At 36.0% G+C, this 16,134-nt stretch overlaps 1 protein-coding gene across 5 annotated transcripts in view; it reads right to left on the reverse strand.

The window, feature by feature from the left end:
- The window catches only part of tanc2b (tetratricopeptide repeat, ankyrin repeat and coiled-coil containing 2b), a 125,643-nt gene that overhangs the window by 19,275 nt on the left and 90,234 nt on the right, over window positions 1-16,134 (reverse strand). For 3 of the 5 annotated variants that reach the window (XM_082152050.1, XM_082152052.1, XM_082152054.1), the window contains 5 exons: window positions 10,920-10,961; window positions 9,778-10,059; window positions 8,534-8,655; window positions 2,407-2,638; window positions 947-1,116 (listed from right to left, as the gene is read on the reverse strand). In XM_082152050.1, coding sequence (XP_082008176.1) covers window positions 947-1,116; window positions 2,407-2,638; window positions 8,534-8,655; window positions 9,778-10,059; window positions 10,920-10,961 — 848 coding nt within the window. The remainder of the gene's footprint in view (window positions 1-946; window positions 1,117-2,406; window positions 2,639-8,533; window positions 8,656-9,777; window positions 10,060-10,919; window positions 10,962-16,134) is intronic. The other 2 variants (XM_082152051.1, XM_082152053.1) reach the window with 1 other exon arrangement.

Below are 16,134 nucleotides of genomic sequence, written 5' to 3' on the forward strand. Positions count from 1 at the left end.
GCAAACTTAAATATTTAAAAACTAGTTAGTTTCCAAAATATGTTAAAACTATAAAAATCTATTTATTTATTGATTCAATATTCCTATCATACACATTCAATAAATGCATTTATAGGTACAGCAACAACAAACATGTTTTAAGGATTTACAAGCAGAACAATAAACCAATGATGCAAAAAAAAAAAAAAAAATTATAATAATTTATACCTGTAATTTTGAAATGATCAAGTTTCACAGAAATGGGCATTCAAAATTTAGAGCAAAAAATGCACCCATAACAAATTCTTCTTCAAGTTCTTTTTTTTTAAAAGAAATGAATTATTCTGCAAGGATGCATTAAATTGATCAAAAGTGACAGTAAAGACATTTACATTGTCACAAACATATAAATGCTGTACTTTTGAACTTTCTATTCAACAAAGGATTCTTGAAAATAGAATGAATCATGTTTTTTACAAAAATATGAAGCAGCACATCTGTTTTCAACATTGATAATAATCAGAAATGTTTCTTGATCATCAAATCATCATGATTTCGGATCATGTGACACTGAAGACTGGAGTTATGATGCTGAAAATTCAGCTTTGATCAAAGGAATAAATGACATTTAACAATATATTGCAATACAAAACATTTAATTTAAACTGCAATAATATTTCACAATATTACTGTTCGACTATATTTATGATCAAAGTGTATAAGAGTTTCTTTCAAAAACATTACAAAAAACTTCATTTTGAACTGTGGTGTATTTTTTAATATTCTATTTTTAGTCTCGGTGTACATATTATCCCCATATATATGAGATTTAATTATTCAGATAGCTAAATTGTATACTGCATGTACAGATGACACACTGTATTATTACACAATTAGAAAAATATGCCCTCATAAAGTTGTGAATCAATTCCAGAGGGCAAATATTGTAAAACTGCACAGTGTTTACCTGCAGCGAGGTCCTGACAGTCACCACCAGTTTGAGCCAGTCTGGAAACTTGTTGATGGTCTTACAGAGGAAAGACACAATCGTGTCTCCATAGTCCGGTTTGTGGAACTCAGCCTCATTCAGACCATCAATGAGGATGATGAGGTCTTCATCCGGAGTGATCTTCCTCTCTGAGAAAAACAACAACATACACACTTTTACACACATTTTGCATTCAAGATACAATTACAAACACAAACTCTTGTGGAATCTGGTCATGCGTTTGTTTCAGGGTTATTATAGTTAACTGAAACTAAAATTAAAACGTAAAAATGTAAGGTAACACTTTACAATAAGGTTTCATTATTAACTAACATGAACTGACCATGATAAATACATTTGATACTCTATTTGTTAATCTTTGTTAACTTAGTTAATATAATTACAGCTGTTAATATTTTGTTCATAGTTCCCTATAGTGAAAATGTATCAACCATTAGCATATTCACTGACATATCGCTTGAAACTGATATAAATATTATAATTAAACTTTATTTGGAGTACTTCTTTATTGCACAATGCACATTTCTTGATACTAAGACTAAATGTGTCTTAATATCACTATTAGTAAGGATAGTAAGATCTCTGTATAATATCAGTCTTTTAAATGCATGATATTTAAAGTGTACCTAAAGTATAATTGCAATAGTTCCACTTTAGCACAACCAAATATACTTAAGTATATCTTTAGTTGGACCTCAGCACTATTTCTGGAAAACTAATGTACATTAAGTACAAAATTAGTTTCAATTTAGATAGTAATTTAGTAAATTAGTTAAGGATACCAATTTAGTATACCAAATGTATGATTGCAGGGTATTTACATTAAGTACATAAATATGTAAATGTATATGTAGTATACTTAGCATAAATATATTTCAAATACATTTTAGTATATTTATTTTTCACTAGGGTTTAGGCATTAACTAATGTTAACAAATACAACTTTTGATTATATTAATGTATTAGTAAATGTTGAAATGAACAAAGATGAATAAATGCTGTAGAAGTGCAGTTCAGTATTAGTTCATGTTAACTAATTGTAGTTAACTAATGTAAACTAATGAAACCTTATTGTAAAGTGTAACCAAAATGAAATACATTTTTGTTGCTTGAAATAAAGTAAAAGTGAACTGAAATAAAATAAAATATAAATGTAAACTTGCCAAGGCATAATTTAGCATTCTCATGCACTGATTTCTCAATCAGTTTAACTTGATGTACTAAAATAACAAACTAAAACTTAATATAGACCTGACAAAAAGCAGAAGAATTACTAAAACTTTAACTAAAACTAAAATAAAAATAAATTAAAAATATTACGAAAAACTAAAAGTATCTGAATGACTATTGTGTCTATTATGACTATGCCTTGTCAAAGTGCAAGTCAGTTTGTATGCATGAATGTAATGTGCACATGCCTTTATAAAGTGCCTCCAGAGGTTCGAGCACCCCTCGTCTGAAGGCAGTGGGGGGGTCCTGGACGCAGGAGCGCAGACTGAGCATGCTCTGTATGTGTGGCTCTTTCAACAGCAGCTCTCTGTACGCGGCGAGTTGTGGCGAACGACACAGCAGTGCCGCCACGTTGTGCACAAACTCCGGCACCAGGCAGGTGTAAGCGTTATCAGCCTGACAGTAGTGATACGCCACCACCTGCAGGGGGCAGCAAAGACAAGAGGAGGTGAGAGGGGCCGGAGTGCAAGCTGATCTAGGGACAGTTTGCTATAATTACAAAACGATTATAAAATGTTACTAATAATATCGATGTTTTAGATGATGATGTGGAACAACAGTACTCAAATGAAGAGCAGGAGAACAATACGCTGCTGCTGTAGTGCATCTTTATTCGTCCCCTGAGAGGAATGAGTGCTCAACTTTTTCTCCCTCAATCTGGAATGAGCCTTTTATCAGGAGTTTCAGTGGGACGCCCATCTTTGAGGCAAGTGCCTATAATTGGTTCCATTAAAGCAGTAATTATTTTAATTCGCTGCATTACTTGATTTGAAGGGCAAAAAACTTGAGGATTACACAGCATTTTCTGAGGTAGAGATAGTAACAAAGATTACGCCACCAGAAAGTATGTAATCCACATTCTTTTCTAAAGTAACACTGTCCAACAATGACACCAGCGGATAAAGATTCACAGAGACGCAGCGTTTCTTTTGAGCTCATTTGCTTTGTGATGATGGATCTCACAAATTTAAGATCTGCTATGACCTAACTGGTGAACTGCACTGTATTCGGCATTCAAGAGCAACATGATGATCAGTTTACTGATAAGATGTAATAGTTTCCAGTGAGAGGGAACTATCTTTCCTACTGAGGCTCTGTTTACACCTGGTATTAAGATGTGTTTTGGTCGATCGGATCACAAGTGGACGAGGCTGACACATTCCCGTTTACACCTGGTGTTTTAATCCGTCTCTTTTATCCACTTTCAAACACTTCTGTCCTGATTTCTTCTAGGGGAGGGACTATGTGTGGGTAAATGTATGGGTTTTTTAGATCTTATGATCTAATGGACAAAATAAGCTCATACAATTGACATATTCACACGCCTGGAGACGACTGAAAAACACACAGAGACCTTCAGCTTTAGTTTCTGTTCTGACAGCGGCAAGACCAGCCGAACGCAGTGAGTGTGTGTTAGAAATCAGGAATGATGAGAGAACATTGTGCTTGGTACATTTTTCACGTCTCCAAATCAAACTTTGGTCTCCAGCCACAGTTTAAATCCCGTCTGGCTAGTGCGCTTCCCATAATGTTTATGCATTAGGTCAATAATGCTGGTCAACAAGTGTGGCTGTTCGAACACATTCGACGACTACGAAAGCAATCTGATCGAATGGGTCTTCAACTATCTCTGGAATTGGTCGAAAATGGACAAGCTCAAAATGTTTTAAACCCTGTTTACACCAGTATTTAGCGTCGTCCACTTGTGATCCGATCGATCAAAACGCATCTTAATACCAGGTGTGAACAGCCTAAGAGTTAAACTATGTGTGGATCTTTACATGTCTTTAGTTCTCATGACCAGGTGCTGCTTAAACCTTTTGAGTTTCAATTATTCTTTAGGGACAAGCATTGCTAAATCTCTGTCTTGTCTTTAGATACTTTGGTTAAGTGGTCACTTCTGAGGCTGTGTGTAAGGTCAACACCTTTAAGGACTGCGTACTGAATGCCTATAAAATACAATGTATCACTGCCATAGACTTGATGACAGCAGCACATTCTCAATGAACAATCCTGCTGATACACCGAGTCTCCTGGTCTTCGCTTCGGCGTTTCTTACAGCAACAATGATCTGTTTTATGGTGTGTTTCAGACTAAAATCTATTTCGTTTTTTTTTTTTTTTTTTTGGAGCCGCTAAATACTATATTGAAAATGACATATTGATGGGAAAATTGTATTACAATGATTTTAATTGCGAAACGTTTGCGCTTGCACGAGAAACCTTGTGATCAATCAAAGAATGCAAAGTTTCTCAAGGGAACGCAAAGCTTTTCTGAGCAAACCCAAAGTTTCTCAAGGGAACACAAAAGCATTGTTTACAAACGTAAACACTTTCCGAATAAATACAAAGTTTCTAGGGGGAATGCAAAAGTTTTGCAAGTAGTATATTATATAATAATAAGAGCGAAAATATTTCCTCCCATCACTATGTCCCTTTAAGGGCTCTATAGTTTACAGATGTTTTTTTTTCTTCATCTTAGTCTGAATGGCCAAATCCAAGTATTTTTTCATGTATAAACATTAATGTAACTCAAATGTAATAGCATGCTAATATAAACATCACAAATAATATATTATAGAGCAAGTTTTAACCTAAATATATATATATTTAAAAAAAAACAGAGCATTATACTATGCAATTTACAGATTATATACATGTGCTCTAAAAAAAAAATTCGCATGCCAATCAGAAATGCTCCGTCTGTCAATCATTTCGCACATTGGTTGGCTGACAAGTACAGGGGGGCGGGGTTTGGGAAAGAGGGCGTGTCATTGAAGTTCACAAAACTGCTGACATCTCTTATAGCACCTTTAAAGATTGCAGAATCTTTCAAGAACATATTTTCCAGACATATTTATTGCACCTGAAATTGGAAGCATCAGTAGAAAAAAAGATATAAATCATCACGGCATTGTATTTTCACTGAGAATAAAGCTACAGTGTTCAAAAGAAATCAGCACAAATGTAGTGACACCATCGCAGCTCTGATTTCACCTTCATCTGTCCTGGTGTTCATTATTCAACACTTCTGAAATAAGCGTGAAGCAGACAGAGCAGGAGCCCAGAGCTGCTCATTACTCAGCAGAACTTACAGAGAGATGCAGATAATTACTCTGACTAAGCCGGACTAGATGCCTATGGCACTTCTGAGGGCTCAAGAGTTTCATGCTTACTGCATTTGAGTATATATATATATCATCAGCCAATGTTTTGCAAAAACAGGCAGTTATGGCACCAACATTTTAGATATTCACAATTCTCCAATTTCGATACCACAGCTAAAATTCACTAGACGTAACAGCAGTTTTCAGATAGAAACATTGAGTAAAGTAATCAAATGTAAAATAACACAGAGGGTAGTCTTTACTGTATAAATTAAACCGATTAATCCTTATTAAAAGTTACAAAAGTTATTCAGTAAAGAGCAGTGAATGATTTTCTTTGTAGTTTGTTGTTTGATTAACATTAAATACACAGACAGCATCAGAAATATTAGGCTGCTGTCACTTTAAGACTTAAAGCATGGATCCAATACACTGATACTGATACACATCTTTCTCTACTGTTCACGTTCACATAAGACATAACCGACTATGCTTTACCGCCGACACAAGATTTATTTGTATTTTTTTAGTGAACTGGTCCGTTCAAGTGCAAGAAGATGTGAAACAAAGCTCCATTCAGTATTCCGGCGCTGTCTGAGACGCAGCTTTCTGGGCGCGCGCTTCGGATGTTTGCGCACACAAAACTTTCCACTCAGCGCTTAATGAATTGATCCTTCATTGTGTCCCTTTTGTGTCTTCTTGAGCATAAATATTTAAATGACCAAGACTTACACTCTTATGACAATGTTCTGAGTGTCATTCACGTTTGTTTACGTTCTATGTTCTCAATTCATAAAAATGTAACGTAGATGACACCGTTTCACATACTCGCCAACACCGTTTTTTTACTCGCTTTTGGCGCTTGGCGTGTGTTAATATTAGGCTCTGATATATTATGTGTGTGTGTGTGTGTGTGTGTGTGTGTGTCTGTGAACTTTGAAGTGCATAAAAGATCTAAACGTCACATATTGAGCTCTTGAAGAACACTCAAAGAACACTAAATTCAAAGCTGCATTATTTGCAATGCAGGAAAGTAGAGTTTATAGTCAATTTTAACATTACAAGTGTATTGTTAATGGTTATTAGTGATTTAATAGCCTACTTATTCAAAACAAATGGCTAGAGCATGACATTAGATCCTGTCGCTGATATCGCAGAGTGAAGTAATTTCACCTTTAATGATGGCTCATTAATGTTTAATAGTGGACAAGTGCAAGGTTTCTGACATTAATAAACATAAAAACATTCAAATATCTACATTGTAGATATAGTGGCCGCATTACTAATATATATGTACACAGTACAGGCCAAAAGTTTGGAAACATTACTATTTTTAATGTTATTGAAAGAAGTTTCTTCTGCTCATCAAGCCTGCATTTATTTGATCAAAAATACTGAAAAAAAATGTAATATTGTGATATATTATTACAATTTAAAATAATTGGTTTTCAATTTATTATACTTTAAATTATCATTTATTTCGGTGATGCAAAGCTGAATTTTCAGGATCATTACTCCAGTCTATCACATGATCCTTTAGAAATCATTCTAATATGATGATTCATTATCAAAGTTGGAAACAGTTCTGCTGCTTAATATTTTTTCATAACCTGTGATACTTTTTTAGGATACTTTGATGAATAAAAAGTAAAAAAAAAAAAAAAATGTTTTAAAAATAGAAATCTTTTGTAACAACAATATACACTACTGGTCAGTAATTTGGGGTCAGTCATTTTTTTTCTTTCTTTTTTTAAAATAAATCAATACTTTAATTCAGCAAGGATGTGTTAAATTGATAAAAAGTGATAGTAAAGAAGATTTATATTATTAGAAAATATTTTTTTTATTTTGAATAAATGCAGTTCTTTTTAACCTTTTATTCATCAAATATATTAGGCAGCAGAACTGTAATAATATATCACAATATACATTTTTTTTCTGTATTTTTGATCAAATAAATGCAGGCTTGATGAGCAGAAGAAACTTCTTTCAAAAACATTAAAAATAGTAATGTTTCCAAACTTTTGGCCTGTACTGTATATATATATATATTACAGATTTCATATTTAGATTTCATTAAATCGTACAAAAGTGACAGTAAAAGATTTTTTGTTCAAAGAAATGCTCCTCTTTTGAACTTTCTATTTATCTAAGAATCCTGAAAAAAATAATCACGGTTTCCACAAAAAGCAGCACAACTGTTTTCAACATTGATAATGATAAGAAATGTTTCTTGAGCAGCAAATTCGCTTGATTTCTGAAGGATCATGTGACATGAGAAAACAGTTATTTTAATTTGCAATAATACTTCACAATATTGCTGTTTTTACTCTATGTTTGATGAAATAAATGCAGCCTTGGTGAGCATGCACGAGTGTGGTGCGACTCCTGCTCAGTTCACACTGCAGAGCCCTCTGTTACGGCACCATTTAGGGGATTGGTGATCAAGGTGGGCTAAAACGTAACCCACAATGTTTTTACCTCCTAAGGTCTTGCCCATGCTGAAATGAAAATGGAGTCACTCATGCATTCTCACCAAGGCTGCATTTTCTATTCAGTTTTTGATGTGCACTGTTGCCGCATCTCTGCATGATAATTCAGTTTGACGTGCACTATTGTGGACTCTAGAGAAAGGGTTTAAAAAAGCAAGAACAACAAACACCAGAAACAGCCCCTCAAGCCCCACAAACTCCAAAAGAGCATTTAATGCGGGGTGATGGACTAACAGGGAAAGCCACGGTCATTTAGATCCAGTGACACACAGGCCTGGTGTTCTGAATGCTTCGAGAGATCGACACAAGGCAAATCAAACCACAGGCGGAGGAGATGATGGAAAAATGAGATATCATGACAGCCAGAGAGAGGATCAACTGTATTAGAATACTAATTTACTCACACAAAGAGCTTAAACCATACAGAAGGAAAGAAAGTGAGAGTCGATTATTAATGCATTGACTTAACTAGATCTAGTAGCATGGCAAGGAAATTGCTTTCTGCCTGAATAAATATTTGATGAGGCTCAACGGCAAACTAACTTCTCTTTTTTAAACATATCTGCATAATGCAATAGCTGAGACCATGACAGCAAGCCCACACAGGTTAAGACGGGCCTTTTGTGTGTGAGTAGAAGCAATTCTACCGGTCAACAGGATCTATTGTGAGAAGATTGATGTGAGAACCCGTGTGTGTGTGTGTGTGTGTGATTGTACCTGTGACGCAAGCCTCCTCATGGCCTCCTCCTGTCTCCTCCTCATTTCTGGAGTTCCAGGGCAACTTCCTCCCAGTGTACCATGGGAAGGCTGCGGCTGTGTGAGAGGGATGCCTTCTCCATCTGACCACACACACGAAAACAATGACTTATATTTAACACAGGATCATGGGAAAAACATGCCTGTAGCGACATTTCTGCAAAATAATATCACGTTCAAAGTGATAATAGCACTCTCAAAGTGAAACGTCCAGTGAGTTCAGTTTTATCCAAAACAGATGAACGTGAATCTGGAAATGTTTTATTACCATAGATGTTGTTAGCATCGCGACAGTTCAGTTAAAGTTAAGGTTAATTCTCTATCGTGTTTGAAAATAACGTACCATCAACACTCAAACCTACACTAAACCTAACTGATAGTGTTAACAAAAGCAAATGTGAGATACAAACACATTTGCTGATGCAAATAATGCCGTACCAGGTGAGCAACCGAGCAAGTTTACCACGTCATATGGAGCTGGTTATGTGATGCAAACATCAAATGTATTAGTTTATAAATCATGCATTATGGTAAAATGGTTTTGAAGTCATGCAGTCTCAGAAAAAAAAGTACAAAAGCTGTCACTGGGGCTTCACCCTTTCAAACACACTGGATAAAAAATGCTGGATTGTTTTAACCCAATTTTGGGTCAAATATGGACAAACCCAGCCGTTGGGTTACATTTTTAACCCAATGTTTAAAACAACCCAGCATTTTTTTTTTTTGAGTGAAAGGTACTAATATGCACCCGTTAGGGGTAAATAAGGTCCCAGTATGTACCCTTTGAAAAGGTACCGCCCCAGTGACAGCTTTTGTACCTTTTTATCTGAGAGTGTAACATTGTTTAAGGAACCGCACAAAAATAAGTCTTTATTAATCGATAATCTGCCTCTGTAGTCATAATTTGTTTGAAAGGGAATAAAAGTTGTTGGGTGTTTTTATGCCACTAGTGTTCGTTTCAGCTGGAAACTGCAGTGAATTGTGTGTAAAGGAACGTCTTTGCAGAAATGTGGGTAAAGGTATGTTTTTGCAATGAGCATATGTTGATTATATAATATAAATTTTGTGATTAAGTTACACACTCCCTGCCTGAATTAGCTTTAGACAAGTTCACTGCGCCACAGAAACACTGCGGCTGACAGACAGCATATGAAGTTTGGTCAGTACACTTTGTAAAAGTCCCGTATGCCGATCTTAAACCTTACGTTTTGGCGAGGCCTGCGGGCTGTCGGAGGCGATCTGTCGCATGCGGTTGCCATGGCAACTGAGCGCCACGAGGCGTGAGATGATGGCGGTCTTGCCGTAGCCGATGTTGCCCACCAGAACCACGCCGCGATTGGTGCCGGAGTGGGCGGAGCCGAGGTAGGCGTCGATCTCCTGGAAGAGCCAATCACGGCCAGTGAACACCGAGTCCATGGTGATGCTGGGCACCTCGAAGAGCAGCGGCTTTAGAGCGATGTCCTGCAGTCTGTACGGAGCGAATCGCACTGGGGATGGACAGGAAGTGTAACAAATTATGAATGTCTTATGAATATACACTCACACACACATGCACCCTCTCAAACCTCACAAACACACACAAATAATCAAAACGCATTCACAACAGACACGTACACTCACAGAAAGACACATCTAGGGCCCTATGATTAAACTTGAAAGCCAAAGTGGAACTGGGGAAAAATCTATAATATTCATCAAAAATATGGCAATGTTATGTTGTTGTATTGATGGGAATTGTTACATTTTCTTTTGACTAATCATATGAATAAATATTTTTTTATTTTTAAAGAAATGTTTAAAGAAATATTTTACATTTTAATTATAATATTTAAATACATATTATAAAATTTTTAATAAAATTTTACCATTTTTAATAAATTATTTTAAATATTTTTTCTTTACTAAATTGTAAAATGTTTATAAATCAATTTTATTAGAGTCTTTCATGAAAAAATGTGGATAGGATAGATCTATAATTACCATAAATAATAATTGATTATATTATATTACAATGCATATATTCTATGTACATAAAATACATAACATTTTATATAAATTACCTATTATCACTAAAAATATGTGCATAATAATATAAATAATATAATATAATATATAATATTGTATTATTATTATTAATAATAATTATTATTGCAAACAAAAGTTTGGGAAAATTAAGCATAAAATAAATAGATTTCATAGGGCCCCACGTTGCCACACCTACAGACAACTAACTCATTCCACATCACAAAATACAGAACAACACAGCAGTTCCAGAAGATCACACACAACTACAGTTTCACACAGTACAGAAGGACAGAGATCAGCCTGTGCAGGAACACACACTTACGTGACTGTGACTGTGACTGCCAGGCATGACTGTTAGCGGAAGCTGAGACACACACAGACAGGCGACAGGAGAGAGAGAGAGAGAGAGGGAGAGAGAGAGAGAGAGAGAGAGAGGGAGAGAGAGAGAGAGAGAGAGAGAGAGAGAGAGAGAGAAGAGAGAGAGAGAGAGAGAGAGAGAGAGAGAGAGAGAGAGGGAGAGAGAGAGAGAGAGAGAGAGAGAGGGAGAGAGGGAGAGAGAGAGGGAGAGGGAGAGAGAGAGAGAGAGAGAGGGGAGAGAGAGAGGGAGAGGGAGAGGAGAGAGAGAGAGAGAGAGAGAGAGAGAGAGAGGGAGAGAGAGAGAGAGAGAGAGAGAGAGAGAGAGGGAGAGAGAGAGAGAGAGAGAGAGAGGGAGAGAGAGAGAGAGGGGAGGGAGAGAGAGAGGGAGAGAGAGCTTGCACTTAAAAAGCAAATCACTCAAAATAAAATAATCTGCATTGAGGACTTCAGGTGAGACGAGGAAACGTGAGGATGTGAGAGACGGATTAAAGGGAAAAAACATCATTTTCTACAATTGTGATTACTGGCTAAGTACATTAAGTCACATCTGTGCATTAAAAGCGCCACTTTCATGGTCCAGAGATCTTAAAATCCAAAGTTTACACTTGTTAAGTGGCAAATGCAAGTAAATGAAGGTTTTGTAAATGATGAGAGTGATAGTCTGACCATCAAAGACATTCAAGTGCCTGTCTCCTGCTCGGGTCCTTCACAATGTGTCAATAAGGGGACACACATTATATTTTCAATTTATTTGAGGAAAGACACATTTATGCCTGATCAATTAAAACTGACCTAATTAATTATAATTAGCCTAGTGGTCCTGTCTGATGTGCTGAAAGGCAAGTGACTGATTGCCTGAACTTTCACAAGTACTTCTTCATCAACACCAAATGTGCTTCTTTTAATTCATATCAACAAGTATGAGTCAAGTACACTTTGAGGTACATGTACCACGGTAAAAGAATATGATAATCAAACCTTACAGTGGTTTTTGATACCATTACTGTAACATAAACAGCTGAACACACACCTGAAGACACGCTGGATAACTGTCAGAGAACTTCTCTCACACACAGAAGAACAATCATGATGACTGAGATAGTGTTGCATTGGGAGGGGTGACACACAGTAAAGTTATGTAGTTATTGTTCATTTAAAGGAATGTTATGTGTTTAATTCAAGTTAAACTCCATCGACCGCATTTGTGGAATATTTCTGTTAGAGAAAAAAAAATCAATTCACCCCTTTTTTAATTGTTCGCCGTTCTAATATTCCACAGAGTAAAAGAGTCATGATTTTTCTCTTCTGTATTTCAAAGTTTAGGGTCAGAAAGATTTTTGTCTTGAAGGAAATTAATTAAATTTAGGACACATTAAATGGATCAAATTGACAATAAAGATATTTATAATGTTACAAAAGATTTCTATTTCAAATAAATGCTGCTGTTTTGAACTTTCTATTCTTCGAATAATCCTTAAAAAAAATGATCACGGTTTCCAAACATTCCATCATAAATGTTTCTTGATCATCAAATCAACATATTGAAATGATTTCTGAAGGATCATGTGACACTGAAGACTGGAGTAATGATGCTGAAAATTCAGCTTTGATCACAGGAATAAATTACATTTTACAATATCTTCACATAGAAAACATTTAAAATTGCAATAACATTTAGCGATATTACAGTTTTACTGTGGATATTTATTTTACTGTTTTATAAAAAAAATTATTACTGTAATTTTTTTTAATATGACTGTTTTTGCTTGCCGAGCAGAAGAGACTTCTTTTAAAAAACATTAGACAATCCCTAAACTTCTGAACGGTATTTAATCTTAACTGGTTTAATCTGATTGTGATAGAAGTTATAAATATTGGCTATTTTTGCAACACAACATTCGATTTGTTTTTTTAAGCTTAACTAATTTATCAATGTGAATTCTAATGTTTGTTGTTGCCTTGTCAATTCCATTATAATTATATAACAATTTCTAGTTTGTGAGTGTGTGTGTGTGTGTGTGCGTGTGTGTGTGTGTGTGTTTAACTTTAGCCGTTAGTTGCTGTCAGGACGATGGTTCCTCGCGGCTCTGTTTAATAATAATCCGTATCATATCCTGAGAGTCACCTTAGCATTCTCTCTCCTGATCGTGAACCGGATGCAGTGAGCTATTTTAATTATTCACCAGGTGAGAGTGGCTCACCAGACCAGCAGGCGTGTGTGTGAGTGTGTGTGTGTGCGTGCGTCCGGGGAAACGGAGGATTCGAGGTCACGCCAAGGCCCTGGATTCCTCATTAGCTGATGAAGATAAAGCGTGTGTGCTGGGATGTGTCCTCCTCACCCAGTGGACATCCACAGAGGTCTGTTAAATCAGTTTCTCCTCTCTTTATACGAGCATGTTCAGCACTCAAAAAAGATTTAGCCCCTAAATTTAAGATTTATGTATTTAAATTGCATATCGTTGCTGTAGGGCAGAAACCTTGTATCTCCATATTTCGTCATTTTTATTTCTTTTCGTAAATCAACTGTTGGTCGGCCTTCAAATCTTTCTGTGGGTTTTGCAAAAACTTTACCAATGAAAAATATAAAAAAGTAACTTCTTGGATCCTGAACTGTCAGTCAAACCTCGTAATTCCACCAAACTCTATCGTGAGTGAAGTGTTGAAAAACAGTTTGTACAGTGCAGCGTTTTCTTTACTCAAGAAATATATATATATATATAGATAGATATACAGTACTGTGCAAAAGTCTTAGGCATGTTAATATCCCCCCACCCCCCAAAAATATGGTTTTAAGTCAGTTATTTATATCTTTTGCTGTAGTGTGTCAGTAGGAAATATCAGTTTACATTTCCAAACATTCTTTTTGCCATTAATTGTAATAATCCAGTGAGATTTGTGTATGCACAAGGACTCTGACAACAGCCGGTATGATCTGATCTCACCATCATCGAGTCCGTCGAAAAAACTGAGACAGACTAAATCCAGAAGAACTGCGGGAACGTCTCAGAGATGCTTGAAGAAACCTTCCTGCATAATGTTTTATGTATTTGAGGAGTGGAGAAGAGTGTCTTAGCATTTGTCATCGAGTCACAGCCAGTCCTGTCTTTAATAGCCTGTGTGTAGCAGATTCGTCCGGCTAGATATGAAGCTTTTGGAGAGTTTTTGGAGAGATGAGGTCACCGCCCCACAGTGACTATATAACATTGTCCATCCATTTGGATTACACAGTTTTAACATAAATGAACTAATAAACTTAATGTGATGCATATTTGTTAGTCACACATAAATTAAACAGGTAAGATTTCTGCACTCAAAAAACATCATGTCATAGTTCATTATTATCTTATTAAATTGCATCTATTTGACTTTATTTAAAGAATCTGAAGAACACTTTAGTTTCGGGTTCAATTCTCACTATTAACTAGTTGCTTATTAGCATGCATATTACTAGAATATTAGCTGTTTATTAGTACTTATAAAGCACATATTAATGCCTTATTCTGCATGAACATATTCTACATCCGTTAATCACCCAATAACTAAACTTAACTACTGCCTTACTGACTATTAATAAGCAGTAATTAGGAGTTTAATGAGGCAAAAGTGGTAGTTAATAGTAAGTTAATATTGAGAATTGGACCATAAATTATTAGAATCAGCATAAATCCGTTCATTGTAAAAACTTAAAGAAGTAAGAACTGTGAAACAAGAAATATTCAGTTAGTTAACATGTATGAGATTGAAACAAATTGGATTTGTTGATGATAAATATATAAAGCTGGTTATTGTCTATTTAAAATACTTCCAGTTTATTAGACCTATTACAGAAATCTGACCTGTTTCATTTATGTATGACTGACAAATATGCATCATATTATGTTTTGGTTAAACTGTGTAATCCAAATGGATGTAAATTTTATATGCAATTAAAATACATAAATCCTACATTTATGCAAATATTTTTGAGTGTAGAGGTTAAACGCAGCGTCTCAGTCGACACACAGTCATTAAAGGGAAAGAATTCTGTCAGTAATTACTCTCCCTCATGTTGTTCCAACCCTGTAAGACTTTCGTTCATCTTCAGAACACAAATGAAGATATTTTGGATGAAATCTGAGAGCTGTCTCACTCCTCCATAGGCTGCTAGGTAATCGATATCTGAAGAACATGAATAGTTGAATAAAGTCATTATTTTTGTCGCTTGATAAACTTTAGGTTGAGCGACTGTAGTCACTTGGACTATTTTAAACATTGTGTTTACTAACTTTCTGGGCCGGCAAGTTTCAATAACACAGCAGCCTATGGAGGAGTGAGGCCACATCCACACGAAGCCAGAGCTTTCCCTATCCGATATTTTTTTTTCCCCGTTCAAAAAAAAAATTCCGTAAACACGGCGTCGTCTCAAGAAATATCTGCGTACACACGAAACCACTGAAACAGACTCAAAACGATGTAGTATACATGCCAGACCAGTATGTGGCGCTGTAATTCTGCCACAGACATACACTAAAAACCGAGAAGAAGACTTAAAACATGCGCATAAACCTTGCGCGCTGTATACTATGGCTGTATACAACAATAATATTAGGCACAGTAGCTTCTTTTTTTCTTTTCTTTTTTAATCAAGAACTTTGTTGAACAATATGATAAACCATAAATGTAGTTGCTGTGACTTAACGGTGTCTGACTAGTTGACACTTGGTGTGATGACATCATCGTTTCACAAAATGTACGGATTGGCCGTACACACGAAAACGCAAGGGCGGCGTTTTCAGATTTATCCACCTTGGGACCCGGTTTAAAAAAATAGCGGTTTCAGTCTCCGAAAACGCCGGATCTGTGTGGACGAAACGCCAATACGATAAAAAATGTATACGTATACAGCGAAACGCGTCTCCGTGTGGACGGGCCCTGAGACAGCTCTCAGATTTCATCAAAAAATATCTTAATTTGTGTTCTGAAGATGAACGAAAGTCTTATGGGGTTTGAACAACATGAGGGAGAGTAATTACTGACAGAATGTTCATTTTTGGGTGAACTGACCCTTTAACACACAGAGACAGCGGGCAGATGGGGACGCAGCCCTGCCTTCAGCACAAACACTTGTAGTGGGACTCGATGAGACAGAGGAGGAACAACGGCGCCAGAAGAATGAGAGAATGAGGCTAAACGCTGGTCTA

Source organism: Leuciscus leuciscus (assembly GCF_965113295.1).
Source record: "Leuciscus leuciscus genome assembly, chromosome: 21".
In the NCBI taxonomy this organism is placed as follows: Eukaryota; Metazoa; Chordata; class Actinopteri; order Cypriniformes; family Leuciscidae; genus Leuciscus; species Leuciscus leuciscus.